This window comes from Chelonoidis abingdonii, chromosome 8, assembly GCF_003597395.2.
Source record: "Chelonoidis abingdonii isolate Lonesome George chromosome 8, CheloAbing_2.0, whole genome shotgun sequence".
Lineage (NCBI taxonomy): Eukaryota > Metazoa > Chordata > Testudines > Testudinidae > Chelonoidis > Chelonoidis abingdonii.
In genome coordinates this window covers 102,075,453-102,091,908 of record NC_133776.1, presented here as the reverse complement: position 1 = coordinate 102,091,908, position 16,456 = coordinate 102,075,453, and the positions used below count along the sequence as shown (strand labels likewise).

Sequence of the window (16,456 nt, the reverse complement as noted above, 5' to 3'; positions counted from 1 at the left end):
ATATTTTTTACCTTTTGAAGTTATCCTTTTAAAAAACCTTTGCAGTTCACTTTTCAGAAAGATATTTACTTAGTAGCTTTTTAAAGCATTTAAGCTCTGAGACACAAAGTATTTAAAGCACACGTATAATACAGTGCTAGGGCTACCAACATCTTCAGCTGAGATATACAGCTGTTTTGGCCAGGAACCAAGACAAACTTTCCTTGCCCCAACCCAAAAATGACATTAGATTCTAGCCCAAAAGCATATGCTGTCCACTGTGCTCTGAAGACCACCAGTCTAGGTTGCTGATGGCGTTCTCCAAGGCAGTCAGTTTCAGTTTCCAATTTAAAACTTTCCTATGCTTTAAATGTGTGAAAGAGGGATTTTGATACGTTGTCCACCAAGAAAATCATTATTTTAACAAAAATAACATACACGAGAATGTTCAGATAAACGTCTTATTGTGCTGTGTATGTGTCTCCTGCCAATCCTTGCTTTTAACCTATGCACTGGGTTGGAGGCATGTTATTCACCCTGCAAAAGTACGGCACAGCATCACCCTCTGTCCTTTGTCAGGAGTTGTGCGTGCACATTTCCTAAGGAAGAAGAGGGTTTGTTCCTGCAGTGTACCAAGACACACGCACCAGGTACAGCTGACCCACAATTCGGAGACAGACTGGCTGACTGCCTCAGAAGGGGCTTCCCAGGAACCGTTTCGATTCATGGGAAGTGAGCAGCAGCACTGCCTGAAACACAATGTGCTGATGTTGTGCCCTCTAATGCCAGAAGTACTGCTCTCCTCATGTACTGCCATTGCCAATACATCCTCCTTGGAGACAGGACAGTGGCACGTTCCGAGTGTTCTCATGCTGCCATGAGGATAATCAAAGAGACCATGTCCCAGAACAAACTGCTGTCAGCAGGGCTGCTTTGATTTAGCCATTTTTTATTCCAGGGTAATTTAGTCTTTAGGCTCAGCCCAGGAATAGCTTAAGCCCAGGAATAGCCCGAGGAGGCAATGTGCCACCTCTCAGACACAGTTCTGCCTGGCGCCACCAGTCGCTGGGTTCCTGTTTTCCCTGTGCTGGCTGGTATGTTGGTTCCATTTCCTGTCCACTTGCTCTGGTGGGTGGGAGATAACTAAGCGCCTACTCTGAGCCCCCAGACTCAAGATGCAGTAGTCTTGCAAGGCGGAAGGCTGGTTCTTACTCCCTTGTGTAAGTGCGTAGTCATAGTCTAGCCCTAAATGTTTAGGGTCCACCCTTGCTCCCTATGAAGTCAATGGGAGTTTTCCTACTGACTTCACAGGTAGCAGAATCTGGACCAGAATCTGAAATTTGATCATTTGGGCCAGTGGTTCCCTTCTCTTCCTTGATCTCCTTCCCCATTTTGGACTTGCTCTGATTCTCATGCCACCCCCATGGTCTCACCATTATGTGCCTGGCAAGTTTCCCACGGATGAGTATTAAATTTGGAGTTGGTGCCAATGCTATTTAAACTATAGACAAAACCTGGGTTAAGTCAGACAAGAATGGGGGGGTCTGATCTTTGGTGATAATATTCACTAAACCTTAGATGCTACTCTAGTCCATGCATGGTAAATGAACTCAAGACAAAATATGGATTTCTGCTTAACAGGAATGAAAATTCAACCTTAGTAAACTGACATGAACGTAACAAAGTATCATCCTTCCGAATTATTTTTAAAAGCACTACATGGATTTACTAACACTAAAATTCACCATGAACCAGCCCCTGGTGGTACAGATACCATTTTATTTTACAAAACAAATGTAAGTCATTCACTTAATCTTTGGAAGTGTGCCTATATTGCAGGAGGAGCGCGGTTCAGAATGTTTTCTTCAGAAAGAAATAATGAGAGAAATTGATCCCCATTGAAATCTGTTGTGGCTATTGTACAGCGTCAATGGGCCCACAGAAGGAAGACTGCCATGAAAATAGCAGTGAAGGGAACATGCTTCCACATGGTATTTCCTGATCCCATGTTGTGAACCACGGTATCACCTTTGCTTTGCTGATTCAAAAGTTGTTTGTTTGAGGGAACGTCATCCATATCCAAATCATAAGCCAGCTCTGAAAAGGAGAAAGAGAGAGATCGTTACTGAGCACAGTGTACCAACATCTGGCCTGACTCTTTGTATGGATTCTATATTATTATGGGATGGCCTAGGGTCCTCACTGGGACTGAGGCCCCATTGTGCTGGTGCTGTACAAATACCCAGTGAAAGAAAACATATTAACTCCATTTTTCAGATGGGGAAGAAGTGCAAAGAGATTAAGTGACGTGCCCAAGGTCATGCAGAAATTGAACACACATCTGCTGAGCCCTACACCAGTTTGCCAACCACAAGGCCATCCTTCCCCTATGGAAAACTCCCTGTCGTTAGGGATACCACCGGATGCTCCCAATGGGTGAAATCCACCTCTGTGCACAAGGCCAGCACAGATTTATGCTCTGCTCAAGTCTGAAGACCAGGCGTAAGGGGGACCTAAGTGGCAGCTAGGCCCTGAACTAGTTCTCAGCTCAGTGGCGGAGGTGACCCATTGAAAACCTGCACAACAGATGTAAATCTCGTACCGGGCCCAGCCTGGCAGAGTTTTGGCAGCAAATTTGGCAACATTAATGTAACATCTGCCACAGCAGCCAGGGACTCAATGGGTGGGGTCTACAAAACCACTCAGCGCTGGCTTCATTTTGTTCCCATTGGATTTTTTCTCAGCAGGGTAGGGGGAAGGCTACCACAGATATGAATGGGAGAAGAGCTGGGCCAATGCTGCGCACACTTGAAAATACCATCCAATGTGAGCTTCTCACATACGAGAGCGTTAATATCTTTTGTTCTTCCCACCACAGGGCGTTAGAAGCATTGATCCCTCCATGTTTGCCCAGTGCTTCCTGAAAGTCTGTCCCTGTGGAAGTCGGGGGCTGCGGAGAGGGAGGGGTGCCACTGGAGAGCTATTGCCAAAGAAAATCAGCTGGGCTTTGTTTAAAACAAAAATTGTGTCTGCTTCCACACTGCCCAAGTTTGCAGAAGCGGTGAAGAAATCCCTGTCACGCTAGTTCAAAGCAAACATCCAGCATACGGCCGATGCACTATTTGGAGAGTTTAGGCAGGATGGAAGTGGTGCACTACTCAGGCCTTGTTTAGGGGTGAATTTCACCCCCTTTTTCTTCTTTAGCTTTAAAATACGCGCTCTCTGACACCTGTTACGTTGTCTGTGCACATTTTCAAACTGCAGGGCAGTTAGAGCAAGGATACTGTCACCAACCAGATGCAAAGCAGGACCTAGTGTTGTAATACAGGAACCTCCTGACTAACAGCCTCCCGCTCAAAGGACGGGGAAGAATTCTTCTCAAGCCAATGTCCCATGTAAAAGAAAACCCTCTTCAAATCTCGGAGACACCTGCGCAGCTCCAGCTGCTGCCTGGTAAAAGCACCTGCCCCCTGACAGTGGTTGCAAAGTCCCATCGAACAGTAAATCCCAGATGCCAGAAGAGACAGAGGGAAAGAACAACAACAAAGCCAGACAGAACAACCCGAAAAGGAACCATTTCCCAATACTTGGCTGGAGAAGAAAAATCAAAGGCAGTCTTTGGCCAGCATCGACAAAAGCCTCCCAGACCTAGAGCCGATTTGCAGCAGTGGAGAATCAGGCCCTCAGTGCAAAGGGGACAGGGAGTTTTCTACGGTACGTGGATGGGAGGGAGTGCAAAGTTTCCCTAGTTCCCTTTTTTTCTGCTTTGCATTTTTGTTCTTGCCTTTTCCCTCCATCTCTGCGCTTGGGGCCAAGCCTCCCACGATCTACTGTCCATTGCGAGCCAATGAACCCATCGCTAGGGAACACTGATTTGCATTGTCCCATTTCGTGTCACTAGAGGCGGAGTCCCACTGATTTACACTGGCTGAGACTCTGGCCCTCAATCCATTCAGTGGCTTGGCTCAGTCCCCTAAGACAGAGTCAGTTTGGATCACCACTTGGGCAGACCTAGGCACTTACTGGTTAGTGTCAAAACACTCGCCCACCCTTGAGAGAGAATCCAAGAGACTAAAACACTCAAGCAAAAAACCCAACCCCATCAGCCTAATAAACAACACTGCCAAAGCAAAGACCCAGACAACGTGTCTTAACCAACGTACCCACACACACAGCAAAGCAAAGCAGAAAGACATTAGCATGGCAAGCGAGTCAGTCATCAAAGGAAATAATAATCGACAATTAGTGAAAGGACACAAACATGTGCCACACACAAATGCCAAGTGTCAGTCTCTCTAACTCATCCAAGAGATTCCCACTGATTGCCCCCAAATTGTCTTCTCCCACAGTCCTCTTTGTATATGTTCTCTTGCTCCAGAGAGCTGAGTGCAGATCCAGCAGCGTGTGAGGCAAGTAGAGTTGTGATCCTGAAACTGATAAGCCCATCTGTGCCCTGCAAGAATAAAACTCCCATCGGCCTTGCAGCTTTAAGGATTCAGGCCCTTGGGAGACAGAGAAATGGGAGATAGCATCTTTCACCTTTAACAGCTCAAATTTAGTGACCAAAGATTGTTACTATAGCATGGCTCTTTGGTGACCTGTGTTGAACAAAATGGTCTCAGTTCAGGTCTCAGTGGAAAGGCATCTGCATGATAAAATCCACAAGCACACTGGCAGTTTCAACAGACAGGCCAAATATATTTATTTGTATTGTCACAGTGCCCAGGAGCCTTGCTCATGGACCCGGTCTCCACTGTGCTGGTGCTGTACGAACACAGAGCAAGAAGATACTCCCTGCCCCAAACGACTTACGATCTACGTATAATGCAAGAGGCAACCGCTGGAAAGGCAGACAGACTGATGGGGGAGTACGAGTACAGTCTCAGTGAGAGACAGGAACCTCAACACACGAGCGGCCTAACTGGTCAAGTTTTTTGCAGGCTTCAGGCAAAGGAGAATTTTAAGGAGGAATTTGGAGGAGGCCAAGGAGGTAGCTTGGTGGATGTTTATGGGAATCACCTCCCTGTCAGAAGCAGCAGCAGGGGAGAAAGCGGAAAGGGGCTTGTTTGAAGCTCTAACAAGTTGGCGATGGAAGCCAGCATCGTGGGCTGACGGGAGGCGGGCACTGACATCTCAGTACTGAAGGAGAGACGATAGGTAGAGTGGGGATTGACCATGAAGGGCTTTGAAAGTGAAGAAAAGTAGCTTATTGGCCTTGGACACCAAGAGGTGGTCCCGACAGTCAGGTTTGAGTCACAACGGTAAGATAGCACAACTGTTGCCTCCACCATACCTAATCTATGGAGAAATAAGCATTTTAGGCTCCAGAACTGACCATATGGTACCTTTCACATGGACCCTGGCCTGAGAGAACAATGAGAGATCCTGTTCCTCATGGCAAATTCCTCCTTGGGATCCATGACTGAAGCAGTTCTAGAATCATATGGAAATACAGACTTCCTACCCAGAATGTTATGCGCAGGTACAAGTGTGAGTGAGGTTAGGATGATTTCATGAGCTCTGCTCATGAGTAAGGCTAAGATTGTGTCACAGATATTTTTAGTAAAAGTGAGGGACAGGTCAGGGGAAATAATGAAAAATTCACGGAAGCCATGACCTGTCCCTCACTTTTACTAAAAATATCCATGATAAAATGAGAAGGCTGGGCAGCTGCGGGTGTTCTGGGAGCTCCAGGGTCCCCCTCTGCTGGGGGCTCTGAACTCGGGAGCTCCGGGGGTCCAGCGGACAGCTGCGGTGGTTTCCGGGCCACCTGGGGCTGCGAGGAGTGGTGGAGGCCCATGGCAGCAGGGAGCTCAGGGAATGTTCTTGCCGCCCACGGCAGCGAGGACTGTTGGGGATCTCCCCCTCCGCCCCGCTGCCTGCGGTGACTGGGAGTGGCGGGAGGTCTGCCTGACACCGGTGGCAGCAGAGGACCCTGCAGCTCCCAGCCAGGGCTGGCTGAAGTCATGGGGGTCTTTGGAAGTCATGGAATCCGTGACCTCCGTGACTAAATCGCAGCCTTACACATGAGCCACTCTTCTAAGACAGGGCCCCTCAAGCAGTTTGCAGGAGGGCAGAGGATACTCAGGTAGCTGTCCAGGAGGACTGCCAAGAACAGAAAGGGGAAATGAGCTGGAAAGTAGGGGGTTCTCCAGGAAGACCTCACTTGGGTAAAGGAGGTGTCTGGGGGTGAGTCAGGAGGCAGGTCTGTGAGGTCGTGCTGGGAAGGCAGCGAGGATGCAGGCTCAGGCTGTAGGGGAAAGGTTTACTGTTGCACAAGAGGATGGTGAATGCTGGGAAGGGGCAGTATAGATTGCAGCATCCTGGTGAGAGTGGGAGGAGAGGAAACACTAGCTTGTCCCTGTTACAGAAATAACTGAGGAATATTCAAACAGCAAAATGTTAAGCTAGCAAACAAGACAAAAATCTCTGAAAGCTGTGCCTGTAAATTTGGTAAAGGGATATCTCACCATGAATGGTGATCTCTGTCAGATCAGCGGCAACAGTTATGGTCGGCTTTCAGTCATGAAATACCACTCTGGCATAAACAACCATCATATTTCAATGCAGTTTAATAGACATATGGCTGAATCTGCTTAAACGCCAGCAACTTACATCTTCACTTGCAACTTATTTTCAGAGGAATGATTACATGGTTTGATTTAATAAATAAAACATTAAAGTGTCTCTCTAGACAGTGGTGTATGCCTCTCTACTGCTGTGGCAGAGTCCTTACTAGAGCCAGTCAACATTTTTTCTAGTGGAATGCTTTTCTGTCAGAATTGAAAGTGCCCACACACGTGTTGATTTTGACAGAATTTCATTCAATTTTTTCAAAAAAGATTTAATAAATTCCTTCTCGGAGCAAAACATTTTGATTTTTTGTTTGAAATGATGGTTTTTAAATTGATTTTTTACATTATAATTAATATAAAAAGTTAAAGGTCCAAATCAAAACAAAACATTTTGATTAACCTTAAAAAATTATTAAAATTTTATTTCATGGGAAATTTTGAAATTTGATAGTTTTGTTCCAATTTGGACAGAATCAATTTTGAAATGGTGGAATTTCCTGCAAAATGGAAATTCTGCTTGCTGCATAGCCATTGTCTTTACCAGATGTCATGGTTCCTCTTTGGCCAAATTAAAAGGAAAAAACAGGCTTTAAAAAAGCACACTAAGAAATTCAGAGAACTGGTAGGTAAGGTGCCATGGGAAGAAATCTAAAGAAAATGGAGATCAGGAGAGCTGGCAGTTTCTCAAAGAGATAATATTAAACACACAACAGCAAACTATCCTGATGCTAAGAAAAGATAGGAAGAATTGTAAGACGCCAATCTGGCTCCATCAGGAACTCGTTAATGACCTAAAAATCAAAAACAAATTCTACAAAAAGTGGAAACATGAACAAATTGCTAAGGATGCACAGAAAAGTATGTAGGAACAAAATCAGAAAGGCTAAAGCACAAAACCATTTACACCTAGCAAGGGATATAAAAAACAATAAAAATAAGTGTTATAAATATGTTAGGAACAAGAAAAAGATGAAGGAAAATGGAGGTCCACTACTTAGTGGGGAAGGAATGACATCAAGAAGACTGAGGTGTTTAATGTCTATTTTGCCTCAGTCTTCACTAAAAAGGTTAATTGTGGCCAGATGCTTGACACAATTAATATTAACAACAAAGGAGGGGGAACAAAAGTCAGAATAGGAAAGAACAGGTTAAAAATATTTAGATACGTTAGATATATTCAAGTCAGCAGGGCATGATGAAATTCACCTGCGGGCACTTAAGGAACTAGATGAAGCAATCTCAAAACCATTAGCGATTATCTTCAGGATCTCATGGAGGATGGCAGTGCAATTGTGTGAAGCGGCTTGCGTAGCAAATTTCTACCACTGCCCAGCTATCTTTGAACTTCTGTGTCTGGGTAGAGCTTTGTTTTAAAAAGACTCTGTGTTGCTTCCTTCTGTAGGTATATTTATGGCTGATTGAGTGTTTTTAGGCAGATTGATTTTGTTGTTGACTTTTCTCCCTATTTTATTGCCCGATTTTCATGACACAGGACATTATAGCTAATTTTTGTACGAATCAATAGTATTTTTGTAAATGTATATCTGCTGTTCTGAGTCCATTCTGCTTAACTTCCAATAAGCACGTGATGTTATAAAATCTACTTCGCTACCCTAGTCAAACAATCAGGAGGGTGTCTCTGGGGTCACCAGATAACTTATTTCAGGCATAACTCTGTTAAAAAGAAGCATAACAAATGAAATCAAAGCTCTGAAACACAGAACCCAGAGTAACTATTTTTCCAAATCAGATCAATTCCTGAAATGACCCCCAAGAGAGACAAAAAAAAGGATATTGTATTGATCAGAATTGTTGCCCTTATATTAGTACAGACATATACAGTGCCACACCTATGGTATATTATCCTAAGCAAACCTGTGACGGAGACTTACAGTATCTAAAAAATGTCACCTCCAAGGAAAGGGGGGTGCAGGGAACCAACTACATACTTGAAATAATTTTAAGAATAATCCGTCTGTATTTACTACAGTAAAATAACCAAATAGGCTTCTTATTCACTTTTCTACTTTTATATCTGCACTCTCTAGCTATCCCCATCTTCACACTTGTAAACTGTTGGAGTTGTTATGCACCCTGTAAAATGCAACAGTTTCTGCTACAAAGCAGCCTTTTGGTTTTGCAAAGAGATTTTTTCATTTACACTCCAAAAATCTCTGTCTGCTTATAATCAGTCCAACGCTGTCCAGAAGGTATTTCCAACAATCTGTACTAATTACACACTCAGTCTTCATTTGTTTTTTGCCCTTCTTGTCCTCTGTGCTGCAAATTAGATAATCCGCTTAAAATAATAGTCAATCATTAGCACTGCTGGTGTTTCTGAGGGAGGTTTAGGGGGTTTTGTACATGCAAACAGGGCATACTATGCAGAGTCATCTACAGTCCTTACCTAGTTTACGAAACTTCGCCAGCTGAGCACAAATGACTCCCCGTATCTTTTGCAACAAAAGCTACTTCTAACACAGAGCTGCTGTGTGTTTGCTCCTAGCACATTAAAAGCTGCGATCATCATTCTTGCTGCAACATGCAGTATGGAAGACACCCATGAACGACGTAAACTTTAAAATATGGGCTTTCCAGGTTTATCGAATGAGGCGTGACATTCTGCCACGGATTAGTATTAGAATTATGTGTGTTATCTCTGCATGAGTTTATCAGGTACAAATCATTAAAACACCCTCCTTCCTGAACAGCAGTAATTTTGGAAGCATCTTCAAAGTCAGTTAAAGCAGAGCAGATTGTTTTCGAGTTGGCATAATAAGTTCCATTACAGCTGGCATAAAAAAGCCAGGAGGATAAGTATTGGCATGTAGGCAGCTCTACAGCAGGCATGCACACTCATGAAGAAACCATATTTATGCCTGGTGAAACACCATAAATGGGTAATGTATTTTTAAGCAAATAACTGGAAGCAAATGCCTTGCAAGCAAAGGAAAATGACATCAAAGAGGACAATGCATTGCTACAGCAGGCTCCCCGAGACCAATAGGCAGATCTGCTAGCAAAGCCAGGAAAGAAGAGCGATCTCTAGATGCCAAAGCTAGAGAATGTCATTCCACAGCCAAGCATCTGGGCCTTTGGCTGCCAAGTTTGCACCAGCAGATGGCTTCAGTGTTGGACCTAATATAGTAACATCCTAATAACTGATGTCCAGGCATGAAAACTGCTCAAAGTGAATAAATCTATCGGTGCTCTACCACTGTGCTGGGTGTAGCGTGAGCTCTCTCTGCTGAAACAAAATTATTTTTGTCTAACACCCTGGCTCCTAGAATGGGGTCTGTGGAGCACTAGTGGTGCACAAAGTGCTTGCTGGGGACAAGATGTCAGCTCTCTTTGCAGATGAGAGAAACTGTGCCGACACCAGGGCAAGAGGGAATGGAGAGCAACAGTGTGGCGAAATGTTCTCAGAGAGGACACAATGTGTATGACATCAACAGCAGCCAGAAACAGCGAGAGGGTCAGCCCAGAAAAGTTGGCCGCACGCACTCTGCCACCATTACTGCTCCACATAAGCATTTGCTGTCATTGTCAGATGGATGTTATGAGATTTTGGCACGGAGAGGCTGGAGCTTCCCATGTGACCCCAATCAAAGATAGGATGGCCTACAAGATACTTTCTCTATTCATAGAATCATAGGACTAGAAGGGACCTCAAGAGTTCCCTGCACTCAAGCCAGGACTAAGTATTATCTAGACCATCCCTGACAGGTATTTGTCTAACTTGCTCTTAAAAATCTCCAATGATGGAGATTTCACAATATCCATAGGCAAGATTAAGATATAGTCTGCACTTAGGAAAAGTTTGGTAAAGACTGGAGGACAAATGTTCAGGTCCTATTAAAGATGAGCACATATTCTAGTACCATAACAAAAAAATATGATAAGTGATGGACAAGGTAGTAAGTACCTATGGCCTGACAGTCGAGTGGTGGAACAAGTGAATAGGTTCCCTTATTCAGGGAATCTAATTACATTGGATAGAAGATGTGACAAAGAAATCCAGAGAAGAATACAGTTTGCAAAAACTGTATTCAGCAACTTCCAAAGACTTCTATGTTGTCGAAAGTTAAAACTGTATATCCACACTAGACTGCTTAAGTGCTACACAGGGTCAACTCTCCTGTACGGTTTTGAAAGCTGGACACATAAAAAGGACACTGAGAGACGACTCAGAACATTCGAGTTTTGGTGTTATAAAAGAATGCTAAAAATTAGCTGGATAATCAAAACTACAAACAAAGTGGTGACGAGAAGGATGAATTTAAAAAGAGCACAATTACTTGATACCCTCAGTAAAAGAATAACATCTTTTTGTTGACACATAGCTCACCAATCGTACAGTGCTTCACTTCCATGTTCATACTATCCAGCAAGATTGCAGGCAGACCAGGAAGAGGAAGAAGAGAGTCAGAAACATCGGAAATATTGTCAGATGAACTGGTATCCAAAGGAACTCTGTTGAGACTGTGAAAGATTGAAGATGGTGGCCGACAACCTCCACGGTGAAGAAGAAGAAAGAAAAGTCAAACCACTGTAGAGAACTGCATTCAAACCAATAGCTCTGCCCTTATCTCCTCCTACACCCCTGCAGTGCTATCTGAGCCCTTCGTTTCCTTTGTACCTCTATCCACAGCATTGCTTAGATCTAGAACATCAGCCTAAAGAATGTATGTAATGCTTTCCCCGCTCTGCTCCTTCAAGGAGCTGAAATCCCACCTGTTTCTCAAGGCACTAACGTTACACTGACTATCAGCCAGTTGTTTTGGTGATTGTACGGGTCTGCACTTTACCAGCTTGTGGTCTTACACGACTACTCTTTGGGAGCAGGGAACCTGTTACCCGTCACCGCTCTCTATCTGGACACTGTGCAGTACCCTGAGTCTCCTTACCGGAAGAGACCTAAAGAGCTCATCGTGTTGACCGAAAAGAAGATCAAGAGATGGCTGGATTACAGTGTACAGGTATCTTCCTGGGGGGGAAATACTGGCACTAAAGGGCTTTTTACCCTAGCAGAGAAAGGCAGAACAAGGACCAAGGGTTGTTAGCAGAAGCCAGACGAATTCAAATTAGAAAAAAGGCACACATTTTTAACAGCATGGGAACAAACTGCTCAGGGAAGTGGTGAATTCTCCATCTCAGGATGTCTCCAAATGAAGACTGGTGCCTTTTGGGAAGAAATGCTTTAGCCAAATACAAGTTACTGGGTTCAATACAGGGTGAAATTTAATGGCCCATGAGATGCAGGAGGTCAGACTAGATGACCTTCTGGCCTGAAGACATAGGATTCTATATGACCCTATTTACTGGAAGGTATCAGTGTATGTACATCTCACATACATGCACACATCCACAATTTATAAAGGTAGACAATTTCATTAAACTCCACTTCTTACATTAAACACATGTAAGTACTGTTGAGAACATCAACATTCTGCTCACTCCTACCCCAAAATTACAACACCCTGGCTTTCCAGTACAAACAGATACTTAAGCAGGAGTATGTATTTGCACGTTTGGCTTATGAAACTGATGTCAAGTAGGCTCCTTGTGCATTCTTTACACACACACACAATTATCCAGCGGTGCTGTACCATGATACAGTAGGATACCACTGCACATCTACTCCTCCAGGAGACCCTGAATGTTCGTAAATAGACAAGAATGATTGTATTTTACCGGGGAGAGTTTACCCCGCAGGCTGTCAGTTACAATGCACTAACTAGGGCATGGCAGATGCCATGCCAGTCCTGATTCTTGTGCATGTCTAGTCATATTTTGAACGAGCATCCAGACTGTCACAGAGCATCTATGTGGTTTTGTGGTTGTGTCTCTCCACCTCCTCAGCGCCAATTTATGAGGTGTTCCTCTTGGTTAATGGTGAGAAAATAAAAATTCATCTAGCCACTACAGGAGGAGAGGGAATGAAGGAACCGACAAACAACTCCACAAGCTAAACACCACTCATCTATCATCTGTGACCTGACCAGAGAAACTCCTGCTCAGAGGTGAGGTGAGAAATAAAACTGCCTTCCTAGTAAGAAACCCATGTGAACTGGTCTCAGATTGTCTGATATGAAAACCAAAAGCCCCTTCTGACACGTACAGCTCATGAGCTTCTGATTGGTCCATGGCATGTGCAAATTGCCCATCAGAACATGCTTTTACGGACAACCCAAAGATCACGTGTTATTCCAAGGACACGACTGATTCTGGGTGAAGATCACCCAGGACAAATGCAATGCCATAGCAACACCTCTGCCCTAAGTTGCAGTTGCACAAGACAGCTACAGGAGGAGACACCAAACAGTGGGTCTCCACCCCCCTCATGTGCCATGGAACAGGTATCCACCCAGCCCCTTGAGCCAGCTCTGGGGCGGGGGAGGGATGGCACCCATGGGCCCAAGATTCCATGATTCAAGTGGGGCAGAAGGGCTGCAGCTGTTACGCCGTTAAGTGCTACATATAAGTATTATTACTGCTCCCCCTCCCCACCAAGTAAAGGGTGTTGGGGAGGGGATGCCATACTGCAGTCCTGTCCTGACCAGGGGCGGGGAGAGGGGGGGCATGTGCATTTTACCAATATAAAGCTTTACTATTCTGACCTTACGCAGGTTAAGTGCATTTCACCCTAAGCGACCGATCAATTATTTAAGCAATGTCCGTGCGTTCTTTGGTTGGACCTCCATTATATATGCATCACACAGCGACCTCCATTCCTTCTGATATCACACGACCCCATTTTCCAACACCACCCTGGTCTCCAAAGCATCCATTATGAGCCACTCCCTTGTTTACTTTGCAAGGAGCACTCGTTACATTGTTTTTCAGACCTCCGTGTTTTTCTGGATTTACCCTGAAGATAATCTGGCACCTGCATTTGCATTAATGATTTTTCTCTGGCAGTGAGTGAAAGAGCTCCTGAGTTGCACCACAGAGTGGATTAAGGAAAACAGGTTTAGCAAAAGGAGTTGGTGTAATCTATTAAAAGTTAACACATGTCATTTGCATTAACTGGAAGCTCTGGAGTCCTTGTGTTGTAACAACGTAGGCCAGCAGTCTACAGGTGCACTGTCGGTGCAAGTGCTGCTACCTGATCTGCACATGTTAAAGATTAAAGGGGGAGGAGAGAAGCAGAAGAGGGAGGCACATGGGCAAGAGAGAGAACTAAGAAGTAGGGGAGAGAGAACACAAGAGTACACATGGAAAGCAGAAAACAAAGGAGGGGAGAGGGGAAGAGAGATCAAGAGAAAGGGCAGGAAAAGGCAAGATAAATGAAAGGAAAACAAGATGGAGATGTGACGACCACACCACCATACTGTGAGTGGAAGAGATGGGGAGCTTGCAGGGGGTGGATCAGTCCCAAAATCCATCTAGCCCAGTATCCTGTCTCCCGATAGTGGCCAGCACCAGATGTGCCAGAGAAAGCAGTAAGAATCCTACTGTACCAGCTGTGGAGTAATCTGCCCCTGACATTCAACCTCGTCCTGATCTCTAACAGAGAGCAGCTTATGTCCTGAAGCTGATCTCTTCATATCTCTTCGAATAATGCTGTTATTCATTATGATCACTCTGGCTATTCTTGTTATCCATATAAATGTCCATTTTGAGTCTTACTGAGTTCTTGGCCTCAATGTCATCCTGTGGCAATGAGTTCCACAGTCTAATTGCATATCATATGAAAAACTATTTCCTTTCATCCGTTCTGAAATGAACATATGTGCTAAACTTCCAGCGGAATAAATCCTAATTGGAAGAGTCTTATGGAGCGCCAGGTGTCATCCCTTGAGACCACCCGCTCCAAGCAAAGGAACATTTTTCAGCTCCTGGTCAAGAAACTCACTATGGTTCCACTGAACCTATGAACATTTGACATTCTTCTTTGTGACTCGTTATACATGGAAACTAGACATGAACTTTGTCCAGGAGTTGGCAATTTTGGTTCTGTGGCAAATTGCCAGTCCTGTTATGCTGGGTCTCGCGCTTTCTCTTCTTTGGGGAAGGTTCAGGGCGCCATTGCTTGCCTCTGAACCGGTATTTTAATTACCCCACTAGTGTCCTTGAGGAGGGGAGTGGAGAGGGAGGGACCTGGGCCCACCCTCTTCTCCAGGTCCCAACCCAGGGGCCCTGAGGTTTGTGGTGAACCACTTGAACTAGCGGTTCCTTCCCCTGGGTTACTTCCCTCTCCTGCCCTTCAGTTCTTAGAGCTATTATGTATAATATATGGGTACCAGAACCACGTCCTTTTGATCAGAGAAGGACCGTTGTAATAATTGGGCCTACATATTTACCCTAATTGTGCATTCAACTGTGAAAAATAACGGAAAGTTCATAAAATGTCACAATAACTTAGAACAACAAACACTGATGGGAAAGGGTGCAAAAAAAGACAGTGAGAGACTGAATTCCTCCATACCTAAAGGCCTATTGATCTAGTTCAAGGATTGTGCTAAGGTCGTGCCTGGTAAATAAGAACAGCGTAAGAATGAAAAGCAATGAACCAAATGGGGTATGTCAGAAATTAGGCCTCATCGCTGGACAGAATGGTGAGAGGATGGGCCATTCCCCACCCATCACTGCCTTTTCGAGTCCTTAAGAAAGGGGGAAAAGCCGGCTTCTGTGGCAGGGATTGACTGAAAGACAAGAGAAGAGGAAAGAGCAAGATTCATCATCACAGCTCCCACCCTGACCATCTACTGGGACCCTGGACCTTCTTCATCTTAATCCTGAGAGATGTCCTGAATAGACCTGGCCAGAGAGAGGGAGTCATGTGAAATCGCCTTGTCCACTGGCTCTGACTAAAGCCCAAACACCGCCCAGAAGATGAGATTCTGTCATGCGCACACACAACCTGTGCATCCTTTCCCACCCCACCCTATTTCCTTTCTTTCCTAGCCCTCTTCTTTTCCCTCTTGTTTAACCAGAGTCTGGCTTAGTTGGCCAAGACTGTATATTTTGCAATACTGATGTAAGCCCACGACCAGAAAGACGGCTAAATGCAATGCCTTTCCCAGCTCGAGGCGGGTGCAAGGTTCCCAGATCTCAGAATGACTGATAAGACCGTGGGCTGGGCCTACATTTTTTCAGCAGTGAGGTTGCAAGTGAGAGGCAACACCAGAAACAGAAGCTGCATTTTCTACCTGTTCTTTTCACTCTCCTCCCTCTTACATTTGTGTGCATCTTGTTTTGTCTCAAAGGAAGCAGGATCAGACTTGAACAACAGCTCCAGCCCATCTCAACTAACTTCTTCTCTGTTCCCCCAAAGGACAGTTATTATCATCTTTCCCATCAAACAAGGGGGGTTCTTTCCAAAGGCACTCTCCAGAAAAAAGGATACGGAACAAGGGATGTGGTTAAAAGGAAAGCCTTATCTAATACCTTACATTTCAACACTTTAACCTTCTCTCCAGCCTTCTTTCCTGTGCTTTTAATAAACAGTCCAAAAGATTTTTAATGGTGTGTTTGCTATGGTACTAAGCAGGCTCAGGTGACTGTATATCAAACCCCAAACTTTGATTAAAACTGTTTAACATTGGACAGTTACCGGGCCATGTCAACACCTTTTGGGCCCTGTATTCCATCCTAATTAATACAACAGGACCCAAGACTTTATGCAATGTCTTGATTTAATCAGAAACCCATAAACACCCATCATCCCCGTATACTTGCTGTCTGTTACAGCTATCCCCCTATTCCATTTTGTCTCTTACAGCTGTCCCCATACTCCATTTTGTTTTTGTTCTACTGTGGCCTCCCCTCCCTGGCTGTTAAGTTGTTTACCAGGGCCACTGCCCTTCTCAAAGGGAGGGCCCCTTAAAGTTGTTTACCAAGAGCCATTGCCCTTCTCAAAGGGATGGCCACTTGTGCTAAGTGGGACCACTGCCCTG

General features: G+C 44.7%; 1 protein-coding gene across 1 annotated transcript in view; it reads right to left on the bottom strand.

Moving 5' to 3' along the window:
• Positions 1–1,738: 1,738 nt before the first annotated feature.
• Positions 1,739–16,456, bottom strand: part of GPC3 (glypican 3) — a 278,345-nt gene continuing 263,627 nt past the window's right edge. The window contains exon 7 of the mRNA XM_075068898.1: positions 1,739–2,076. Within this exon, the coding sequence (XP_074924999.1) occupies positions 1,907–2,076 (170 nt within the window). The 3' untranslated portion in view covers positions 1,739–1,906. The remainder of the gene's footprint in view (positions 2,077–16,456) is intronic.